At 43.2% G+C, this 21,646-nt stretch overlaps 1 protein-coding gene across 1 annotated transcript; it reads left to right on the top strand.

Annotated features, from left to right (window-relative positions):
- Nucleotides 1-283: 283 nt before the first annotated feature.
- LOC131226758 (tubulin beta-1 chain-like) lies at nucleotides 284-5,090 on the top strand. The gene is made up of 3 exons (XM_058222466.1): nucleotides 284-898; nucleotides 2,728-2,997; nucleotides 4,068-5,090. The coding sequence occupies exons 1-3, from the start codon at nucleotides 505-507 to the stop codon at nucleotides 4,742-4,744; spliced, it is 1,341 nt and encodes a 446-aa protein (XP_058078449.1). The 5' UTR covers nucleotides 284-504; the 3' UTR covers nucleotides 4,745-5,090.
- The last annotated feature ends 16,556 nt before the right edge of the window (nucleotides 5,091-21,646 follow it).

Below are 21,646 nucleotides of genomic sequence, written 5' to 3'. Positions count from 1 at the left end.
TTCTTGGACTCGCACGACTTCCCGACCCGCGTCTTTCGGGATCCATGTCCAAGGATGTCCCCCATTCATTAGTAAATAATAGTGGATTTTCATAATACAATAGGGGCATTTATGTCATTTCCCCCTCGAATTTTCAAAATAAAACTCACCTTCTCCTTACCCTCAAACGGAGCTTCTCGGCCGTCCATTCCACTAATCCAACGGCATCGAACGGCCCAAAGAAAAAAGAGGGAAACAAAACCATCCGTTCGATTCTCTTCATCTTCGCTCCCATCCACTATATAAACCCCTCCGGGGGTTTTCTTCCACATTTCTCTTCACTTTCTCTATTGATTGCCGGCCTTCTGCCGGAAATCCGGCCAAGTCTCGCCGGAAATCCTCCGATCTGTCCGGAATTTCCAGATCCGATCTCTGGATCGCTGAAATTCTCCATTTCCGGCGACTTTCTGCAAAATCGCCTCATTTTCTTATCAATTCCAGACCTTGATCCTCAATCCATCGAAAATGAGAGAAATCCTCCACGTCCAAGGCGGCCAGTGCGGCAACCAGATCGGATCGAAGTTCTGGGAAGTGGTCTGCGACGAGCATGGAATCGATCCGACGGGTCGCTACACTGGGACCTCCGATCTGCAGCTGGAGCGCGTCAATGTCTACTACAACGAGGCTTCCTGTGGCCGGTTCGTGCCGCGGGCCGTGCTCATGGATCTTGAGCCCGGGACCATGGACAGTGTGCGGACGGGGCCGTATGGCCAGATCTTCCGGCCCGACAACTTCGTTTTCGGGCAGTCGGGGGCCGGGAATAACTGGGCGAAAGGGCACTACACTGAGGGAGCGGAGCTCATCGATTCGGTGCTCGATGTAGTGAGAAAGGAGGCCGAGAACTGTGATTGCCTGCAAGGTATAGCTGCTGACCTATGGTTAGGGTTTTGATAGTAGATCTGGTACTACTTTTGTCTAGATCTTTTTCTTTTGATTTCATTTCTTGGAATTTTAGATCTGATGTTCTCTGTGTAAGAATTGTATGATATTGTAGAAGATTGACACAGTATGGTAGATGACACTCATTCACAATCTGCTCAGGTGGTGTTTATGTACTGTGGTTAGGCCCATTTGCTCAGAGGGCCATCAAATGATCAGTCAATTGGATGGTTACGATTGACTGATCAGTAGTGAGAACGGTCAGTCAAGTTATGATCGAACTAAAACTTACTATAAATAGTAAAAACGGAAATAAAATGAATTTTTGACCGTGGATCTGATGGAATCTCACAAATTCGGCATGGGCAACCCAGCGTAGCGGGGTTGCGTGGCTAAAGTAGCTTCTCCAACCCCAAAATCATATATGGTACGTTGAATAACTCATTCTGGTTTGCAAGATATGTCTGTTTAAAGGTTCTGACGGTTCAGATCACTTCTGCCTCCGATCGGGCCTCCTTTGGTCCATCTTGGCCATGAAATTATCTGTGACCCGCTCTACATCAATGTGTGTATGGATCAGTGCTGAGAGTGGTCCATTAATTGGATGGTAACACCTGATCAATGTGGTTTTATTTCAGGCCCCATCTTCACTGTGTGGCCTGCTTTTTTTTGTTATGATTGGGGACATGCATGGATCATTAGTGAGAATGGTCAGTCGATTGGATGGGTGTGATTGCCTGATTGGTGCGATTTTATTCCATGCCCCATCTTCAGATTGTGGCCCATGTTTAGTTGTGATTGAGGACATGTATATCATGCCTACAGTGTTTGGGTGTGTTTTTATGATCAGCCATGCTTAGTTAGATTATCATACAATCGTAGTAGTAAGAATATATCAATGAGAAATTGAAGTTTTAAGGTGTTAGGAATCTGAAAAAAGGAATCAAGAAAGTAAGTAAATCTCCTTTCACTTGAATGTATTGTTCATGCATGTGATCTTTCCTATGAGATATGTCTTTAATGGTTCTGCTTATTCAACAAATCATGCTGTTAGAGGCTATGGCTTAACTGTTTTGGCTATCCTTTGGTTAGGATCAAAGAGCTTTATATGCCATTTTTGTTGATGCTTCTTCTGCTATTCGATTATGTTGAATGTTATGCTGGAATTGTGTGATGTGCCAAGCTTGATTTTTGCGATGAACCATGCCATCCTTCTCTGCAGAAGGCAGCTCTGATGTGATCTTTGATATGAGATCTGTTCTTAATATTCTGCCTATTCAGTAAATTGAGGAGTTAATGTCTAGGTCTTAACTGTTTTGGGTATTCTGGTTAGGATCCATGAGTTGTTTGTGCCTTTTTTTGTTGATGCCTCTCTTCTGGAAGTTGGTTATGTTGGATGCTATGCTGGATTGACATGATGAGAAATGCTTGATTTTTAAGATGAACTATACCATCTTTCTTTCTGTGGATAAGACAGATCTGCACATCACATCCATCTTATAATAGATGGGGCAGTGTTGAGATTTGCCTGTAGCACATTTTTCCACTCCTTCAGGAGAAATGGATAGATGATATTGGGAATTTGTCGAGAGATCCTTGATTTGTGATGCTGTTTTTATACAACAGAGATCTTTCCAGATCATTTTCTTGGGTTTTGGGAGATAAGGATCATAATACACCATTATCGTTATACTGAATCTTTAAAACTTTTGTTCACAAACCTTGATAGAGTGTCATGGCATTACAGGATTCATGTAGCCAACCCCAATTAGCTTGGTTTGACTTTGGTTTATTTTCTTGGGTGATCAGGATTTCAGGTCTGCCACTCGCTTGGTGGAGGAACTGGCTCTGGGATGGGAACCTTGCTGATATCGAAGATCAGGGAAGAATACCCTGATCGGATGATGCTCACCTTCTCTGTATTTCCATCGCCTAAGGTCTCGGACACTGTGGTTGAACCATACAATGCTACTCTCTCCGTTCACCAGCTGGTGGAAAATGCAGATGAGTGCATGGTGCTGGATAACGAGGCCCTTTATGACATTTGCTTCAGAACTCTCAAGCTAACTACTCCAAGCTGTAAGTATAACAGACCCTCTAATCATAGTTTAGAATAACTTTGTTGGGCTTGTTTATAATTAGTGTAATAGATCTAATGACTTCTTTCGTTGATACTTAAACACTTCCACGGAGCCCACTGTGATGTTTATTTGCCATCCAACTTGTTGATAAGGTCACATAGAACTAGAGAAAGGGAAAACAAAAATATAATTTTGATCCAAAACTTCTGTGGACCCCAAGAAGTTTTTAATGGTAGGCATTCAATCCCCACTGTTTCCTATGGTATGGTTCACTTGAGCTTTGGATGGACGGCATGGATAAATCACATACATCACGGTGGGCCCCATAGAGCTTGGGCCACATCCTGCTCTAGGGATATTCTTGACGCTCATATTTTATGATGAAGAAACTGTTGTGGTTTTTCTAGTGTGGACCTACTTAACAATGATAGTGTATGGATTGCCATTGGTGGAAAAATTGGACCCATCTGATTATTGAGTGGGTCCCCAATTGAACATGGATGAGTTGTATGGGAACAGTCCCTGTGGTGCGTTGAGGCCTCTTATTATTTATTTGGACATTTGCTAGGCCTGTTCTGATCAAATCATTCGTCACTACAAGACAATGGTTGGTTGGTTGTGTAATTTTCATCTCTGCTACTAAATAAAGTTATTGGATGAAAATGAAAATCCTCAATTTAACAAATGCAAATCTGCATACATATGCTTTTCTAAATTGAAAGCCTTGATGAAAGTGTGACCCAACATCCATCATCATGATTTTGGGTTGTGTAGTCTCATGACACTAGTGTTGCAAAACGATTTGAACTTTCTATGTCGGTGCCTGCTAACTGCAATTGCCACCCTCACACTGCACTGTTCTCTATTGGTGTTGGGGACGAGAGTGCATTTTCTTTAAAACCCATTCATCATGATGGATACTACCTTCATTGATAAACTTTTCTTTTCCCCCCCATTTTCCAGTTTGTTATTTGCATCAATGTAACCTTTGACACCATCACACACAAAAAAAGAAGAAGCATTCTAGTTTCTCATGCTAACAATTCATCATGACTTATATTCTTGCAGTTGGTGATCTTAATCACTTGATCTCAGCGACCATGAGTGGGGTGACCTGCTGCCTGAGGTTCCCTGGCCAGTTGAACTCTGATCTCAGGAAGCTTGCTGTCAACCTCATCCCCTTCCCCCGCCTCCACTTCTTCATGGTTGGTTTCGCCCCACTGACCTCCCGCGGCTCGCAGCAGTACCGTGCCCTGACGGTCCCTGAGCTGACCCAACAGATGTGGGATGCAAAGAACATGATGTGTGCGGCTGACCCCCGCCACGGCCGCTACCTGACTGCTTCCGCGATGTTCCGAGGGAAGATGAGCACTAAGGAAGTGGACGAGCAGATGATCAACGTCCAGAATAAGAACTCGTCCTACTTTGTCGAGTGGATCCCCAACAACGTGAAGTCAAGTGTGTGTGACATTCCCCCAAGGGGGCTGTCCATGGCGTCGACCTTCATTGGGAACTCAACGTCGATCCAGGAGATGTTCAGGAGAGTGTCCGAGCAGTTCACTGCCATGTTCAGGCGGAAGGCTTTCTTGCACTGGTATACTGGGGAGGGAATGGATGAGATGGAGTTCACTGAGGCGGAGAGCAACATGAACGATCTGGTCTCTGAGTACCAGCAGTACCAGGACGCAACAGCTGATGAGGAGGGTGATTATGAGGACGAGGAGGAGGAAGCTGTTCAGGAATAGTGAGGTAGACCTTGATGGACGGACAAGGACAAGCAGTTGCTTTCTATGGTATATGGTATATGGTATTTTTCTTATTCTCCATAATGAGAACGTTTTCGGGTTGTGGGGGTAGGATGATAATATACCGTTTGTTCTTTCTCCTGTTTTCTTCTCATCCATGGAGAGGGGGGATGGTAGATAGGTGGGGTAGATGTTGTTGTTGGCTTTTACCTTGTTTGGATTTATATATTTTGCCTTTTGTTGATGTCTGCTAAAATGGCTACTAGGCTTTCTACTAGTTTGCATTATTAGCTCTTTAATGTATGCACGTTGCATCCATTGTCTATTCTCTCTAGTTTTTGTGCCGGGTTCCTTGACAGCTTATGTTGCAAGTGCTGCCTCTGCTGATCATGATCTGGGTTCTTCAATGGTTGTGGCGTCCACCTACAATGATCTCATCCACTAATGTCCCTCCCCCACCTAGATTCGGATTGGTGGTGATTTGGGGTTTCTGTTGAGAGATCCTCACTGATGTTACTCTCTTTAGCAATCTATTTTTATATGCCACCACAAGCAGTTGGAATTCCTTCCAGTTTGGGATATTTCCAGGCAGGGGCCACATTTGAGGTGGGTTGAACCCAAGCCCAACCTAACCTGAAGAGGAGTTAGCCTGAGACACAAGCCCAATGTTGTGGTATTGAATCGAATCCTCAACCCCAAATTCAATTTTAGTCTGGTTGGCCTTAGCTCAAAACCCAAAAATTCGACTTGATGGTCCATGTTTATTAAAATGGAGAAGTTCAATTAGTTATTTAGACCATCTATTATCACATGGAAGATATCTTTGATTATTAGATCCCTGGTAGACAATCACTTCGATTGGAAGATTGTCACCATCCGATTGTTGGAAAGAAAAAAATATGAGGCGCCTTTGATTGCGCATTCCTTTTAAGAAAATAGATGGTCCGTATTTATTGATTCTAATAAAAAGTCTGATCACTAGTTGACCCATATTTGATTGTGAACTATTAAGATAAGATTTGCCCTTGTTCTTGCTCCGGTGGTAGACTCACAAGAGTTTCAAGCACTAGGTGGTGACTTGAACCCTTGACCTAGTACTTGAAACTCATATGAGTTCACCACCGGGGCAAGAGTAAGGACTCAGGTAATAGTTTACCTGCTTCTCAAACATACCCTTGGTGTTGTGGCTCCACAGCAGCTGGTGTGGATGTGAGTTTGCGTCGGGCCCAACCCAAGTTGAATTCCCAATCTATGGTGGGCCCACCATATAAATGGTCTGGATGGCACTCACTGCATCAACAAACTACTGATGAACAGACTGTCTGAATCTGCAAGCTTGTCAAATCCTGCGTACTTATTTCTCTGATTCAATTCATCTCGGCCTTTCAAGTGAAATTGGCCTACATCCAACTTAATGAAATGGGTTGAGCTTGGGTTTAGCTATTGACAGTTTTTCAGCTAGAAGTCACATACCGCTAGTTGTGGGCCATTGTCACACCTATTTGGTCAATTCGGCTGGTTTCGGGCTCAAATCAGCTCTATACATCCTGGCCTGAAAATTGATGAAATCCCCACTTTCCACTTGAATATCTCTAATCTATCTCTTGTATGGAGCTGTTGGTCGTTTATATTCATGATTGGCTTTATTCGAATTATTAGTACAATAAAGCATAAATAACTAGACCTAAAGGTTTGGACTGCCCTAGTCAGCCTGGGTGACCTGGCCCTAAAGGGCCAAAGCTTGGGCCAACTCAGCCTTAAATTCTAAGCTTAATGTTCCGCCGGGCTAGGTTGGGAACTCAACTTGGGTTTATGAAATAGTGTAAAAAGAAGTGCTTCGAATCATTGCTATTTGACTTAGACCTTTTCTGAAAAAGTCGAGGTATTTCAAATTGTTTGTTGACACAAACAGAGTGAGGGAAATATTGATTATCGAATCAGTTCGTCTGTCAATAAAATGGGATAGACAATAGATTATGTATCAAACCATAGATATTTCATTGGTCTATAAGAATAAGTACCCAACTAATCGAATATGCCGAGAAAAAAAAATATGTTGATGAAGATTATTTCATTTATACATTGATGTACTCATTTAAATCTACGCATATACACTCACCAATTGTAAACCAAACTAAAACCATTTGCACATGTAGTATATATGTAACTTGAGGCATGCTCACCTGCGCACTTTTTTAGGTTAGCACCTATGCATGCCTTTGCACACATGTCATGGGCACAAAATTTGAACGGTCCACGTGATGTAGCATCCCTTCAAACCCAATAGATTCAACTTTCAGTCCAATCCAAAACTCTATTGGGCCATAGAAAAGAGATGCAAATCAAGGGAGAAAACTATTTCCTTTTACCATGGCCCACCAGAGTTTTGGATCCGGCTGAAAGTTTGGCCCGTGAAGTTTAAATGGGTGCAGCATCACATGGACTGTTCAGATTTTGTGCACATGTGCTCACCTAAGAAAGTGGCACATGTGAACATTTTTCTAGTAACGTATCTCTTAATTGCAGAGCTGACCCGGCCCTTTAGGCCAGGCCGAGGGCTGTTTAGCCCATTGCCACCCCTAATTACAATTGTGTCACTTTTAGGTGCTTGCATGCCAACAATAGAAAGGTCAAAATTACCCAATTTAAGCAGATTTTTTGGGGGTGGTCCATCATCCATGATGGGCCATGAGATCAATGGCTTGGATAAACCATGGCACCACATGTAGAAACTAATAGTGACCAATATTTATCCATGCGGTCCATCCATTTTAACAGATCATTTTAGGCTACTAGACCAAAAGAGGCGGATCCAATGCTAAAGTGGGCCACAAGATAGGAGGGTCATAGAGACCTGGATGGTCTAGATCCAAAACTTGTACGGATTCCAATAAGTTTTTAATGGTGGGACTTCAATCCTCACTTTTTGGTCCATGATCCTTGGATCTGCCTCATTTTTGGGCTTGTATACTTAAAATGACCTGTAAAAATGGATGGACAGCCTGGATAAAACCCACACATCACGGTGGGCCCCACAGAGCCCTGCCTGGGCAGGACGCAATCCGCTTCCCACCAGTAGGGGGTCGAAATGGTCTGGGTTTCGCCCATGCCAGGATAGTCCTGGGCCTGACCGATATTTAAGACCCAAGGACCGAGCCAGCTCCAGGCATGGTAGAGTCCAGCATAGCAAGCCATGCCCAATCTAAGAATATTTTGGTTTGGCCCGGCCCCAACTCGATGAACTAAGCATGAAAAGGGCTTGCTTGTAGGATGCAACATGTACATATAAAGTCGGGCCAGTCGAGTAAATGACTTGAGCCAGAGCTCAGCCCAAAAATTGATTAGGCCATGCATACAAGGCCCAAAGCTGGGTCGGGCGGGCTACCTGGTCCATTGCCACCTTCAAACACGGGTACCACAAGGTGTGGTACCTTACACTATTCCTACCCTCACGTAACTCTAGTACGACACCGGTGCCATGTAAACTATAGGGCCCATAATAAAGATTACTGTTGTAAAAAAATAAAAATGATCTACTTATTAGGTGGTGCCATAACTATTTCTTGAGTTAGATTGTCAGTTGTTCAATTTATTTCTATAGTGTAACCTGCTTGATGGACAAACTTATTGATTGATTTCCATGCAAGATATACTCTATCATGGGTACAACCATCTTCATGGTGGCTATGTCTATGTCTGACATAAATGGCATGTTGGTAAGGGACGTGGATTAGGTGGTGAGAAGTGTAGCTGGTGGTGTGGTGACATGGCGAAATTCGATTGGTGAGGCCGTATGCTGTCAAATCTCACCATGTCAACACAGCATAGGTGAGGGCCTATTCAGCATTCGTTGGCAACATGGATAGCAATGGGCTGAGCTAGGGCCGAACAAGTGTCGGCCCTTGCCTTACCCTAGATGAGCCCAGGCCCTAATCAGGCTGAAAAGGCCTTAGCCTTTGCCTGGCCTGAACCTATCAAGAAAAATGTTAGGCCCTTTTTGTTAGAACCTTAAAAATTAGTTGATCTCATTTTAATCTCTAATATATAATTATTGCTAACAAATGATTTTTATTTTTATTTTAGGTGTCCACCAAAGAAGCCCTAAGTGATCACAGGTCTAAAATAAGGCCAACTAGGGTTTATTTATTTATAATTTAAATTTTATTTATTTATTTATTTAAATCCCCGGCCACAATAAATCCTACATAAATGGTTTGGATCATTGAAACATAACCATGGACCCAACGATGTCAAATGGGAACTTATTAGTGTGGCCCACTTATTAAATGGACGGGGCCAAGCATCTTGACATAGGCCTAGTCATTGGGCTTAGATTTAAGGCACCGTCGCAGCCCTTGGGCTGAGTTTAGGGTCAGAGTAGGAACTGATGCAGGGAAGGATGCGAGGTCGAGCACTGTCTTCTTTGGGGGTATAACTACTCCGAATCTACGAACTTCTCTAGACTCCTTAAAGAGAAACCTTGAATCCACTAGGGAAAGAAAATTGAAATAATTTTAAAATATTCAAAATAATTTTATTGATGATAAAAAAATGAGTTTACAACTTTTTAAATAAAAGGCTACTAACCCCACGAGAAGTTTCGGAATTATACTATAACTAAAACTCATAGAAATCGCAATTTACCATAAATAGTAAACTTCTTATTTATAGACAACCATTATTCATAATAGTGCGCATGGTTTCCGGCCATAAATAGTAAGTGTCCTACTTGGCCAAACCATGATGCTCCCCTAACTATTCTAATCACTTTTCATGTTCGACGCAACTCCTTCACTCCTTAAACCTAATGGATTAAGAGTTATACTCAACCTAAAACTTACTATAAATAGTAAAAACGAAATTAAAACAAGATTCAGCCATCGATGTGATGGTATTTCACAAATTTGGTGTGCCCAACCTATTACAGCCGGGTTAGGTGGCTAAACTAGATCGTCATACTCCAAAATCATATATGGTACATCCAATAGCTCATTCTGGTTTGCGAAATATGTCCGTCCGGATCACTTTTGTCGTCCTCCGCGGGGCCTTCTCTGATCCATCTTGGCCATGAAAGTGTCTGCGACCCGCTCTACAGTATAGTAGGGATGTCAATGGCCCAGGCTTGAGTACGATGAAAATAGTTCAAAATCTGAGTAGAAGCCAATACCAGATCCGATCCAATAGGTTGTTCCCGTTGTAAGGATCAACCAGTGCAAAAATCAGTAACATACACTCATCGAGTAGACCGGACTTATATCAATGGATAGATTTATTATTATTATTTTTTTCTATGCTGTGGTCCACCTGATGAGTGGATAGTGCTGATTTTTGACTCAGGACAATCCTCGTGGTGGGGCCAATCTATTGGAAGGGTTGGATGTAGGGAGCAGATTAGGTGAGACGCTGGATCCACTCAGGTGGGTGGAACCCCTGAATGTGGGGCTCACAGTGATGTATGAGCCTTAAATCCACACCGTCCAACCATTTTGAAAGCTCATTTTAGGGCATTATGCCAAAAATGAAGCTGACTCAAATCTTAGTTGGACCACTACACAGGAAATAGTTGTAATTGAATCCCCACCATTAAAAACTTCATGGATTCCACCTGAATATTCACTTTCCATCCAACCTGTTGATAAGGTCAAAAACACATGGATGAAGAGACCACAGAAATATAATCTTTATCCAAAGCTTTTATTGTCCACAAGAAGTTTTTAATGGTCAATCACCACTTTTTCCTATACCATGGTCAATCTGGGATTTGAAACTGCTTCATTTTTTGGATCATGCCCTGAAACAAGCTTTCGATATAGATGGATGGCGTGGATGCAGTCACACACATGAAAGTGGGCCCCACAGTCGGGGGTCTCACACATCTGGGTGGATCCGGGGTTTCACCTAATCTGCTCCCTTGGATGCGGCGTGCATAGGTGGGAAGTTTTTGCGGGGATGGTAACTTATGGTCTGATGCGCTTGAGACCTTGTCATTCATTCATCCTGACCATTCATTCATGGGTAGAAATCAGGCTCAGCAGTCCTGAATCATTCGATTAAAAAACAAGAAAAATGGATAGTATAGATTGAGCTGAGAAAAAAAAAAGAGGCTAATCATTATGTTGAAACATCCACTCAATGGGTCCCATCATGAATTGCCTATGACTCCAAGTAAGCATTTTAATTGATGATGCTAGCCGTCCAGTCTATCAGCCGTAAAAATAAATGGACTGTTGTAATGTAATAACCCAAGTTCATAAGGTATTTCCTTATTTTTAAAGTAATTTATTTACATGCAAATTATAATTTTTATTAGAGAATAAAATATAAACTTACACAAACTTTTATATACACACACACACACACACATTACCTACGAACCAGTTCCAATGTACTACATATGAACTTTTTTGAGAACCCATCATACGTGATGTGGATCCAAAATTTGAACCGTTCATGTGAAGCAGCACCTCGTGAAACCCTCACGAGACCAAGTTTTACTTTGATTTAAAACTTTGATGGGCCATGAAAAATGAAAACAGTTTCCTCCCTTGATTTGTATTTCTCTTTGCTATGGCTCACCAGAATTTTAGATCAGGGTGAAAATTTGTCATAGGGGGTTTCATGGGATTCTGCATCACATGGACCGTTCAGATTAGACACCCATGACACGTGTGCAAAGGTGCGCACGTGAGTAGGTGCGCAGGGGAGCATGACTCTCTCTCTCTCTCTCTCTCTCTCTCTCTCTCTCTCTCTCTCTATATATATATATATATATATATATATATATATATATATATATGGGTAATGGTACTATGATGTCGAGCTGTGGACCCCATTGTGATGTGTGTCGAACATCAACATCATCCATTTGATGGGTCCTTTAGATTATTGGATATCCCAAAAATCGTCCATTTGAGGGACTTAGGTGGGCTATACCATCTAAAACCATGTGAAGACATGCCTAAAACATATAAAAGTACTTGGTGGGGCACACCTGAGTTTTGAATGTGGCCGAAACTTGGTCTGGCCCCTCATCCAAGTGGGACACATACAATGGATGGTCTAGATTTGTGAACCATATCTCAGTGGGCTCAATAAATGATTATGAATGTTTAAATGGGAGGGTAACCCCTCTCAACTCGTATGTGGTGTGGCCCACCCAAGTCATGAATTGACTTGATTTTTAAGCCCGTGGCCCACCATGGAATGGTGCATTCGACCGATGGGATAGATGTTCAACACATGTCATGAGGGGGCTTCCCATGAGATCGAGATGCGTGGGCCCCACCGTGATGTGTGTCGAACATCAACACTGTGCATTTGTTGGGTCTCCTTTATGTTATTGGATATTCCAAAATTCAGCCTTATATGGAACTTAGGTGGGCCATACCATCTAAAACCACGAGAATACATGACTAAAACATATAAAAGAACTTGGTGGGTCCCACCGGAGTTTTTGGATGCGGCTGAAACTCGGTCTGACCTCTCATCTAAGTGGGATGCATACAGTCAAAGGGCTGGATTTGTGAACCACATCTCAGTAGGCCCAATATATGAGTACGAATGTTTTAATGGGAGGGTAACTCTTCTCAACTGTTGTATGTGGTGTGGCCACCCAAGTCATGGATTGACTTAATTTTTAAGCCCGTGGCCTACCATGAAATGGTGCATATGGCTGATGGGATAGATGTTCAACACACATCACGGTGGGGCCCACACAGCTCGACCCCATGGGAATTTCCCATGAGGTAGACCTCATCATTTCAATTCAATCATATTATTAAAAGTATAATATGCATGTTCTTGTGTCACGCCCCAAACTCGAAAACCGGGCTCACAAAATTCCTGATCACAGAATCCGGTGCTAACAGCCTCCGCAGTACCCCATTCTCGACTCCCAGCGACCATACGCCAGATTCCGATCCTGGGATGCTACAAGGAGGATTTTTTTTTTCGTACATTCAACTCGTAATAAGCATAACCACAAGCATACCAAATCACAAAGGCAACATCATCATCACATATCCATTAATATAATCATTTGAGTACAATTCTGAAAGGAAAATACATATATCAAAAATCGAAGCTCCAGAGGTCCGCTGCATGCCCAAGCTCAATGCTGCTGCAACCTATCATCATCTGCACGCATCTATCGTGCATAAGCTTATAGAAAGTTTAGAGGGTGGTGTAAGTGTGTGCACAAGGTAAGTGCCCAGTATTCAATACAATGCCGAAAATAGTGGTAATCCATAAATCGTACATCACCAGAATAAGCAGAAAGATTGACAAGATCATGAATTATCAAAGTAAGCAGAAATACTGACAAGATCATAAATCATAAGATAACAGAGTAAGCAATATAGAATAGCTATGCAAATAAGGAGTCATAAAAAAGCCAAATGTCAGATGCCAAGAATACGATGCAATATACAATTCCTGAAGAGTGCATGAATAACGTCAACCGTATCTAGACCATATAAATGCAGAAATGCAGTAACCCAAAATGCCATATGCGGTGTGAATGAAATGACCATGCCGGAGTGTGAGGTCGGGATGATAGTACGTAGTATCGTAGGCTATGGGGTCCATCACAAGGGACTTCTATCCAAACCAGTCCCATACCTAAATTTGGATAGTCAGACTTAATGTGGTAAACTCCTGATCTCAGGTTAGTCGCGCGCCCCAACCGAAATCCTGGCCATTGCGAAGGCATACGTAACAAATAGTTGCGTACCACCAACTCGAGTGGATAGTGAATGAATGAATGCATGAATGAGTATGCAACTCCTACTCATTAAATCCACATATTAGTACAGTTCATCTTTGGGATCATCACCGGAGTTTAGTACACTCCAAATGGCACTGTCGCTCTCCTAGCCGCACAGTCCAAGTGAGCGTAAGAAACCTCACTATCCGTCTGGCCAATAGTCTGCTAATACCTATCCGGCACGTCGATAGCGGACCTATTTACGAGCTGGTCAAACTCAGCCTAATATTGCTCCCTACCCTCGGGCGGGTAAGGCCACACCCCCTCCTAATCGACCACGACACAGTGGGAGACGCGGCCTCCTGGTATTCGGCACTCGGGTTCTCATGTATCCACTCGGTTTCGACGTTGGGGCATCTCCTGGCCACGAAAGTTTAGGAATTTTCACCCAGGGACATCTATGGCGCCCGTATGCTAGAACCAAACATTTTCGGTGTCCCATTTGGTCATCCACGATATGCCTGTGGAGGCTACGACCCTGATGTCGCTAGGGCATATAGTAATCATTATGCGAGATGCATGAGTCATACAATCCAGTCATGCATCAATCCTGCGCACACTGCGTGCTCATGTGAGATAACCTCCGCCTATCAGGGAGTCTCATAACAACATGCTAATGACATATGCTATGATCAACCACATCTCATAACAAATATGTAGATGATGCGTATGGGCATGTATCATGATGCTATGCTGTCACATACTCATAATCAGTATCAACAACCGGCATCGACAATCGACCTCGACAATGTGGACATTTACCCAACATTGCCCCCAAGGAATAGCCCTCATGGATCCTAACATATAGTGGACCCATGACCTCACACAAGGGCCAAATATAGAACACCATGGGCCTTACTCAAGAGCTTAATACATATCACGATAGGCCTCTCACATGGGCCTCATATACATCACAATGGACTCTATCGCCTGAACCTCAAATGCATCACAATGGACCTCAACTACGGATCACATATACATCTATAGGTCTCGACAATCGGCCTCGGCAATCAAAAATCGGTAATCGGCCTCGATCGATAATCAGCCTCGATCGGCAATCAATAATAAGTTGCGACAAATCAGAATCGGTAATCAGCCTCGATCAATAATCAGCCTCGATCGGTATTAGGCAATCGACCAAGACAAATCAGAATCGGTAATCGGCCTCGATCGATAATCAGCCTCGATCGGCATTAGGCAATCTGCCAAGACAAATCAGAATCGATAATCAGCCTCGATTAATAATCAGCCTCGATCGGCATTAGGCAATCTGCCAAGACAAATCAGAATCGGTAAGCAGCCTCGATCGGCATTAGGCAATCTGCCAAGACAAATCAGAATCGGTAATCAGCCTCGATTAATAATTAGCCTCGATCCGTATTAGGAAATTGGCCGATCAAGGCCTAAGGGAAGGTCACAGTGTGGACATCTAATCAATATTGCTCCCGACGAGTGGCCCACATAGGGCCAAACATATAGTAGGCCCATGACCTTACAGAATGGTCTCATAAATCAAGTGGGTCGCATCACATGGGCCTAATGCACATCGCTATGGGCCGCATCATATGAGCCAGAAATACATCTCGATGGGCCTCATCACATGAGCAGGAACATTTCACAATGGCCTTACTAAATGGGTCGGAAACACATCTCAATGGGCCATGACGTATGAGCCAAGTATACATCACAATGGGCCACGACCCATGGGCCGCAACCCGTAGGCCTCAAATACAAGTGGGCCACATTAATGGGGCCCATATATAAACCTCAGGTGGGCCCTGTTCATGGGCTTCAAATACATAACATGTGGGCCCTACCCATGGGTCTTATACGCATCAAATGGGTCACGCGTCATGGGCCCAATACATGTCTCAATAGGCCTTGCATTAATGGGTCGCACTAATGGGCCTCATACACATCAAGTGGGTTGCATCAAATGGCCGCACAAATGCACAATAGGTAGGCCCTGTACATGCAGCAGATGGGCCCCACTAGATGGTTAGTGTGGATATAGCATGCATACATCTAGTGGGTCACTCGTCCCACAGACGGTGTGGATAAAACATACATCGAAGCTAGTCCTCTATGATCTGGACGGTTAGGATGGAATATATGAGGTGGGCTCTACTCATGGGCTCTAAATACATTTCGATGGGCCTTAACCCAAGGGCCTTAAATACATCTCAATGGGCCTCAACCCATGGGCCCTGATATATATCATAATGGGCTGCCTACCCTGGATGACGTGGATAAAAATACATCTTGGTGCATCCCGTCCAAATAGTTGGACAGTATGGATATAAAAACTTATATATATCATGAGGGATCCATGTGTACAACGGATGCATCAAGGTGGACCTTACACAGATGGACTGCAGGGAATGAAATACATATGTTGCACGGGTTCCATATCCCACGTCCAGAGATTGGGCGGTGTGGATAAATAAATACATCGTGCTGGCTCATACTGCATATGGACGGTATGCTTATACAACACATATAATAAACGTATAATAGGGAGGGCCACACTGTCCAGTAGCCGCTGGACGATGTGAGTAAGGAGTGCATGCATCAAGATGGGCACCTCGAATGGACCACAAAATACATCAAAGTGGACCCGACAAATGGGCCACAAAATACATCACAGTGGGCCCGACAATTGGGCCACAAAATACATCACAGTGGGCCTCATAACATGGGCCTCCTATACATTAAGGTGGCCCCCCACTGGACGGGCCACAACACATCAAGATGGCCTCCCCCTGACATGGTCATACGTACATCAAATGGGCCACACCAATGGGCCCCATGTATATCAAACGGGCCACACCCAAATAAAAGTGGTGGTAATGATTTCCACCATTTAAGTTCCTAATGTCCACCATAACATATGTTTCCCATCCAACATGTTCATAATTTATCGTAATGATAGATGAAGTGGAACAAATATCAGCTTAATAGGAAACTCCCATGGCCCTTAGAAATTTTGTGCGGTGGACGTCATTGTCCACTACCTTGAATGGTGGGTCCACTTAAACTTTAGATCTGACTTATTTTTTTGTCTTAAGCCTGTTAAGACAAGCTTGCCAAATAGTTGGACGGTTTGGATGCAACACATGCATCAAGGGCGGGGTCCACATGAGCTATGGATCTGACTCATTCTTTAGCTCACGCCATGAAATGAGCTTTCAAAATGGATGGACAGCTTGGATGCAACACATGCATCATGGTGGGTCCCATGAAGGCCCACAATCATGTACATATAATATAATATAATATAAAATCTATATATAAAATTTATAATATATACAATATAATATATATATACACACACACACGCGCGCGCGCACACACATCAGCCCCACACGTGGGGTGGTCCCACCGTCCAGGTGTGAACAGTGTAAGCAAAACACATACATCATCGGTGGGTTCCACGTGGGGCCCACTATAACGTCTATACGCCATCCAACCCATTGATAAGGTCCACAAACCTGGATGAAGAGTAAAAACAAATTTCATATTGATTCCAAAACTTCCGTGGACCCAAAATGGGTTTCAATAGTATACGTTCAATCCCACTGTTTTCCTCTGACGTGGGCCACTTGAGCATTGGATGAGGCTGATTTTTAGAGGGGGCCCGCTGTTGGAAGTGGCCCACCATATGAGCGGGTTGGATGACAAATATACATCATGGTGGGGCCCATAGCTGGAGCCGTGGGTCCCTGCCTATTTTCACGCTGACGCCAACAGCGTCTGCTGCACAGCAGCAGGCGCTGCACCCTTTTTTTTTTAAAAATCTCGTTTTTCTGAGGTTTTTCATACATGGGGCCCACATCGGAAGAATCCACCCTGCCCATTGATTTCTACAGGCCATGACACGTCCATCAAGTCCAATATTGGACATCTTCCGGCGTGTAGGAAAAATCGAGTGAATTTAAACGGTGAAAGTCACTGTTTGATATGGTATGGCCCATTAGTAAGTCGGTTTGGCCTCATTTTTTGGCTCAACGCCTAAAATGAGGTGGGAAACATGATGGACAGAGTGGATCAAAGGCCTACATTAAGGTGGGGCCTGCATGAGCAACCCACCCTAAAGTTTACATTCAAAATTTAATTTGTATTTTCATTGGTTGGACGGTACTCGTCGGTTCACACTTCACCCTTCAGCCACGTCCAGCGTCCCTGGACGCTGGACGGTTTGGGAAACACATACATATAAGGTGGACCCCACCTACAAATGTGCCACATGGGGGCCACCAAATGGCTGGATGTTGTGGATACAACACATATATAAAGTGGATCCCACCTACATATAGCTTGGATAGAATACATGCTTCATGATGGGGTCCATCCGGGTGGGCCACATGGCCACATCATCACACAAAATGATAAAGAGAGAGAGAGAGGAAGAGAAAGAAGCACCCACCTTTGATCTTCTATTCCTTCTTCCGCCTATGCAATCTAGAACCCCAAGGGAACAATTTCGACGGTTGAGATGATGATCCAAGGGTTGGATTAGGTGGTAGGAAGGGGGCCACACTAGTTTCTCTCCCATGGAATGCCATGGACGGTTCCATGCTTGGGAAAATGAGAGAGAGAATGAGAGAGAGAGAGATGATGAGAGAGAAGTGATGGTGATGGGGTGTACTTGTGTAAGGGAGAGAGTTGACTTTAAGGGGGGTGGTTGTACTTGGGGATGGGTGTGAGTGATGGGAGTGATGTGTACTTGATTGATGTGATTGATGGGATTGATGTGATGGATTCTCGGGATTGCAACGCGCGGCGTTTTCCTCGAACTGAACGCAGGCCCACATATCCTGGCATGGGTATCGCCTCAGCGAGCGAGACGCGGCGTCGGAACCGCGGCGACGGCGCGGTCGCACTGGTATAAGTCTCGGGTCGAGCCGACTCAGACATACAGGACACATCTCAGGGTCGCGCGCAAATGCCGATAACCGATCGCAGGTCGCCGGAATTCGACCGGGATGACTGCGGAAGCCTACGGAATAGTACAGGCTAGGATACAGGTCTTACATCTTGCCTCCTTATAAATGGATACATATGTTCAACAAGTTTCTTATAAAACTAGTTAGGAAGCTCATCATGCTAAGAATTTCTAATCTCATGCTAAGGATTCTTAACCTCAAATTGATAATCAGACAATTGTAGTTGTGCATAGACTATGACAGGCATATGAGTTTTCTTGCATGTCATTAATCTCAAATGGAGATTGTAGAAACAATGATGATATTCTTGACACAAAGCTATTTGGGATTAAAATTATCTAACGATGGGTTGATGCTATAAAGTTATGTCATGCCCCGAAAATCGGCATCCGAGTACAGATACCCTGGTTTCGAGTTCCGAGGTTGAACCAAATGAAAATGCACATGTGACCTCGTTCAGATTCACATTCCTTTCACACATGAGTAATCAGAATAGTGCAATTCAAATTAACGGATTTAAAGCGAGATAGCGATAAGAAAAATCAATAAATATAGAGCTAACAGTCAAAGTACAATTAAAATATGGTGTTCGCCCAAATAAGGATTATATAAGCCACAATATACATACACAAAATGATTAAAGTGTAAAGTTTTTGGTTTGATCTAATCCTTTAAAACAGAACATCGGTAGTACAAGCCATTCTAAGCGTACCCATCTGAGATCTCGTGTAACATCCCGATATTTCACGGCCAGAGTTTATACTCGTGTCCGAGAAAACAGAGTGTTCATAATGTATAAACTGGATGCTCTGAAATCGCACCTTATTTTTTTCGTTTGGTTTACATCCAGGTACATTCACGAAGGTAACATTCACAAGAATAAAATCAACTGATTGATTATATTTCATCAGAGTAAAAAAAATAATCAAAGGCCTTCCCAACGGAAGCTTATTACATTCATTGAGTTCGTAGCAGAAGTATAAAACTAAGTAAATAAACTGTCTTCATAATCTTTCGGTGTAGTCTTCTATAGAAAGCTAGTCCTTTAAGTCTTCAGTCTGTACGTCACCTACAACATCTGTATGGTTGGGAGAGGGTCAATGCCCTACTCATAGTGATGGTTATCCTTTAAGATTAACAATAATTCAAGAGATTCATGAAAGTAAGATAAATGTTCTGATACGTCAAGTAATCTACACTATAAGAGATATCAATGCACAATCAATCTATATGAGATGCATGCCTAACAAAGTATATGCAGTGTATTATTTTTAGCAATCGCCACAATGTGGAGTATGATTATACCTATCTGACTCGAACCGCATCCCATACTATAGATATTCGTCGGCGTGTCTCACGCTTAACATGGTTTTATGTGGTTGTCCTGAGACGGCCACAACACATGAACCAAGAGAATACGCCCCTAGAGGTTGGAGCGACTATTTGCGACAACCAACCCCCATATAACTCAGAATTGATGTACTGCGTATATAGAACGTCTCACGCACACCAACCAAGGCACCATCAGCCCGTGAAACATGAAAATTACGTGTCGCCCCAGGGCCGCTTCTGAAAGCGCATTACGTCCACGATATTTAATTGATCGTAGAGGAGGGATTCTAACATAGTACTTGCATCAAGGAGTAATCCTTAATCTACATAAGGTTAAGAATATCAAGACACCTATCTAGCCCTTAAGGTAAAAGAGACGAGTGACAATAACTAACTCGAATAAGAGGCGAGTGACGAAGGTCAACTCGAACATGAGGAGAGTGGTTAAGGCCGTCTCATGAGTGACAATAACTAGCTCGAATAAGAGACGAGTGACGAAGGTCAACTCGAACGTGAGGAGAGTGGTTAAGGCCATCTCATAATGATTTAAAGGCAAGAGCAAGACTTGTATCCATAGCCTCACATAAACTCAGGAAGGCTCCCTACTACAGATGTTACGTAAAAATCTTAAAGGGCCAACATTTGATGATATCAATTAAAATAAAAACAGAAGGAAAGTAATGGAAATCTGAGGACAGGAAAAAGGCATGTAAAGGACAATATATAACGCATCAACTCAATTAAAACAAAAGGTGCGTAAAAGGCATAAAAGGGCATGATAAATATATCAACTTAAATTAACGTAAACATGAAAGATAAAACCCTCACTTTTAAAGTTGAATTGTCCTCATCCGTGGCTAGGTGTTCCTGCATACTCCTTCACATTCAATCTTATCCTATATCATAAGATCTACAAGGTTAGGATTAAATCTAGAGTTATGTTTATGACCTAGATATAAGGCTTAACTAATTCATATTTCAGAAAAACTTGAATCAAGACATTAGGTATTACATACTTTACTTAAACCTGTCCATGACTCAATCCTAGGACTCGGCGAGTCGACTCGGCTTGACTCAGAAACCCAACTTCCCTTTCCTTCTTTCTTCTTCTCTCTTTTCTTTCTTTCCTTCTCTCTTTCTTTCCTTCTCTCTTTCTTTCCTCGCTTTCTTCCTTTCTTCATTTCTCTCTCTCTCTCTCTCTCTCTCTCTCTCTCTCTCTCTCTCTCTCTCTCTTTTTTCCCTTTCCTTTCCTCTCTTTTCTTTTCTTTCTTCCCTGCTAGACAACAACAAGGTGAACGGCTGCTATGACCGATTAGAAGCTCTTTCGTTCTCGTTTTTCCTCTACACGTTGAATAACAGCTTATTTATAGGGACGAGAATCTTCTAGGCCCCTCTCTACGTAAACCGATTTATGCAGCGGAAGAACGGCGTATTTGTTTCACAGCAGAACAATCCTGCCTTCTTGGTTCTGCGACGATTCTTGTGGCGCATGTCTGATCGGTTACCCGATCGGTTTAGTGTGGAAAGATGGGATTTTTTAGTCGAATTTAGATGGCCGACATGATGCATGGTCTGGATCTTACGGTTGGACAATCTAGGTGGCCTAGAATACGTCCCAATGGACAGTCGTCCGTCGGATGCGGAAGGAAAAAAAGGAAACTCCATTCAGTTGGTTGTTTGACTCTGTGATTCATGTCGGGTGTAATAGGGACCAAGGTATGGTCGGTTTCATCCTCGAATTGTGATGAACGGCTCAGATCATCCTGGTTGTTCACGATGGTGGGTCACCAATGTCCTCGGCAAATTCTATCAGTCATGGTGCAGTGCAGAGGTTCTTCTTCTGCTGGAAACTGTGTGCCT

Source organism: Magnolia sinica, chromosome 15 (genome assembly GCF_029962835.1).
Source record: "Magnolia sinica isolate HGM2019 chromosome 15, MsV1, whole genome shotgun sequence".
NCBI lineage: Eukaryota > Viridiplantae > Streptophyta > Magnoliopsida > Magnoliales > Magnoliaceae > Magnolia > Magnolia sinica.
The sequence above is the reverse complement of the archived record's forward strand: the minus strand, read 5'-3'. Positions and strand labels throughout refer to the sequence as shown.

Excerpts from the sequence above, each read along its gene's own strand:
- LOC131226758 (XM_058222466.1), top strand. The coding sequence starts at position 505 with ATGAGAGAAATCCTCCACGTCCAAGGCGGCCAGTGCGGCAACCAGATC. Across the intron at positions 899-2,727 it reads GAACTGTGATTGCCTGCAAG|GATTTCAGGTCTGCCACTCG; the intron begins GTATAGCTGCTG and ends TTGGGTGATCAG. Across the intron at positions 2,998-4,067 it reads CAAGCTAACTACTCCAAGCT|TTGGTGATCTTAATCACTTG; the intron begins GTAAGTATAACA and ends ATATTCTTGCAG.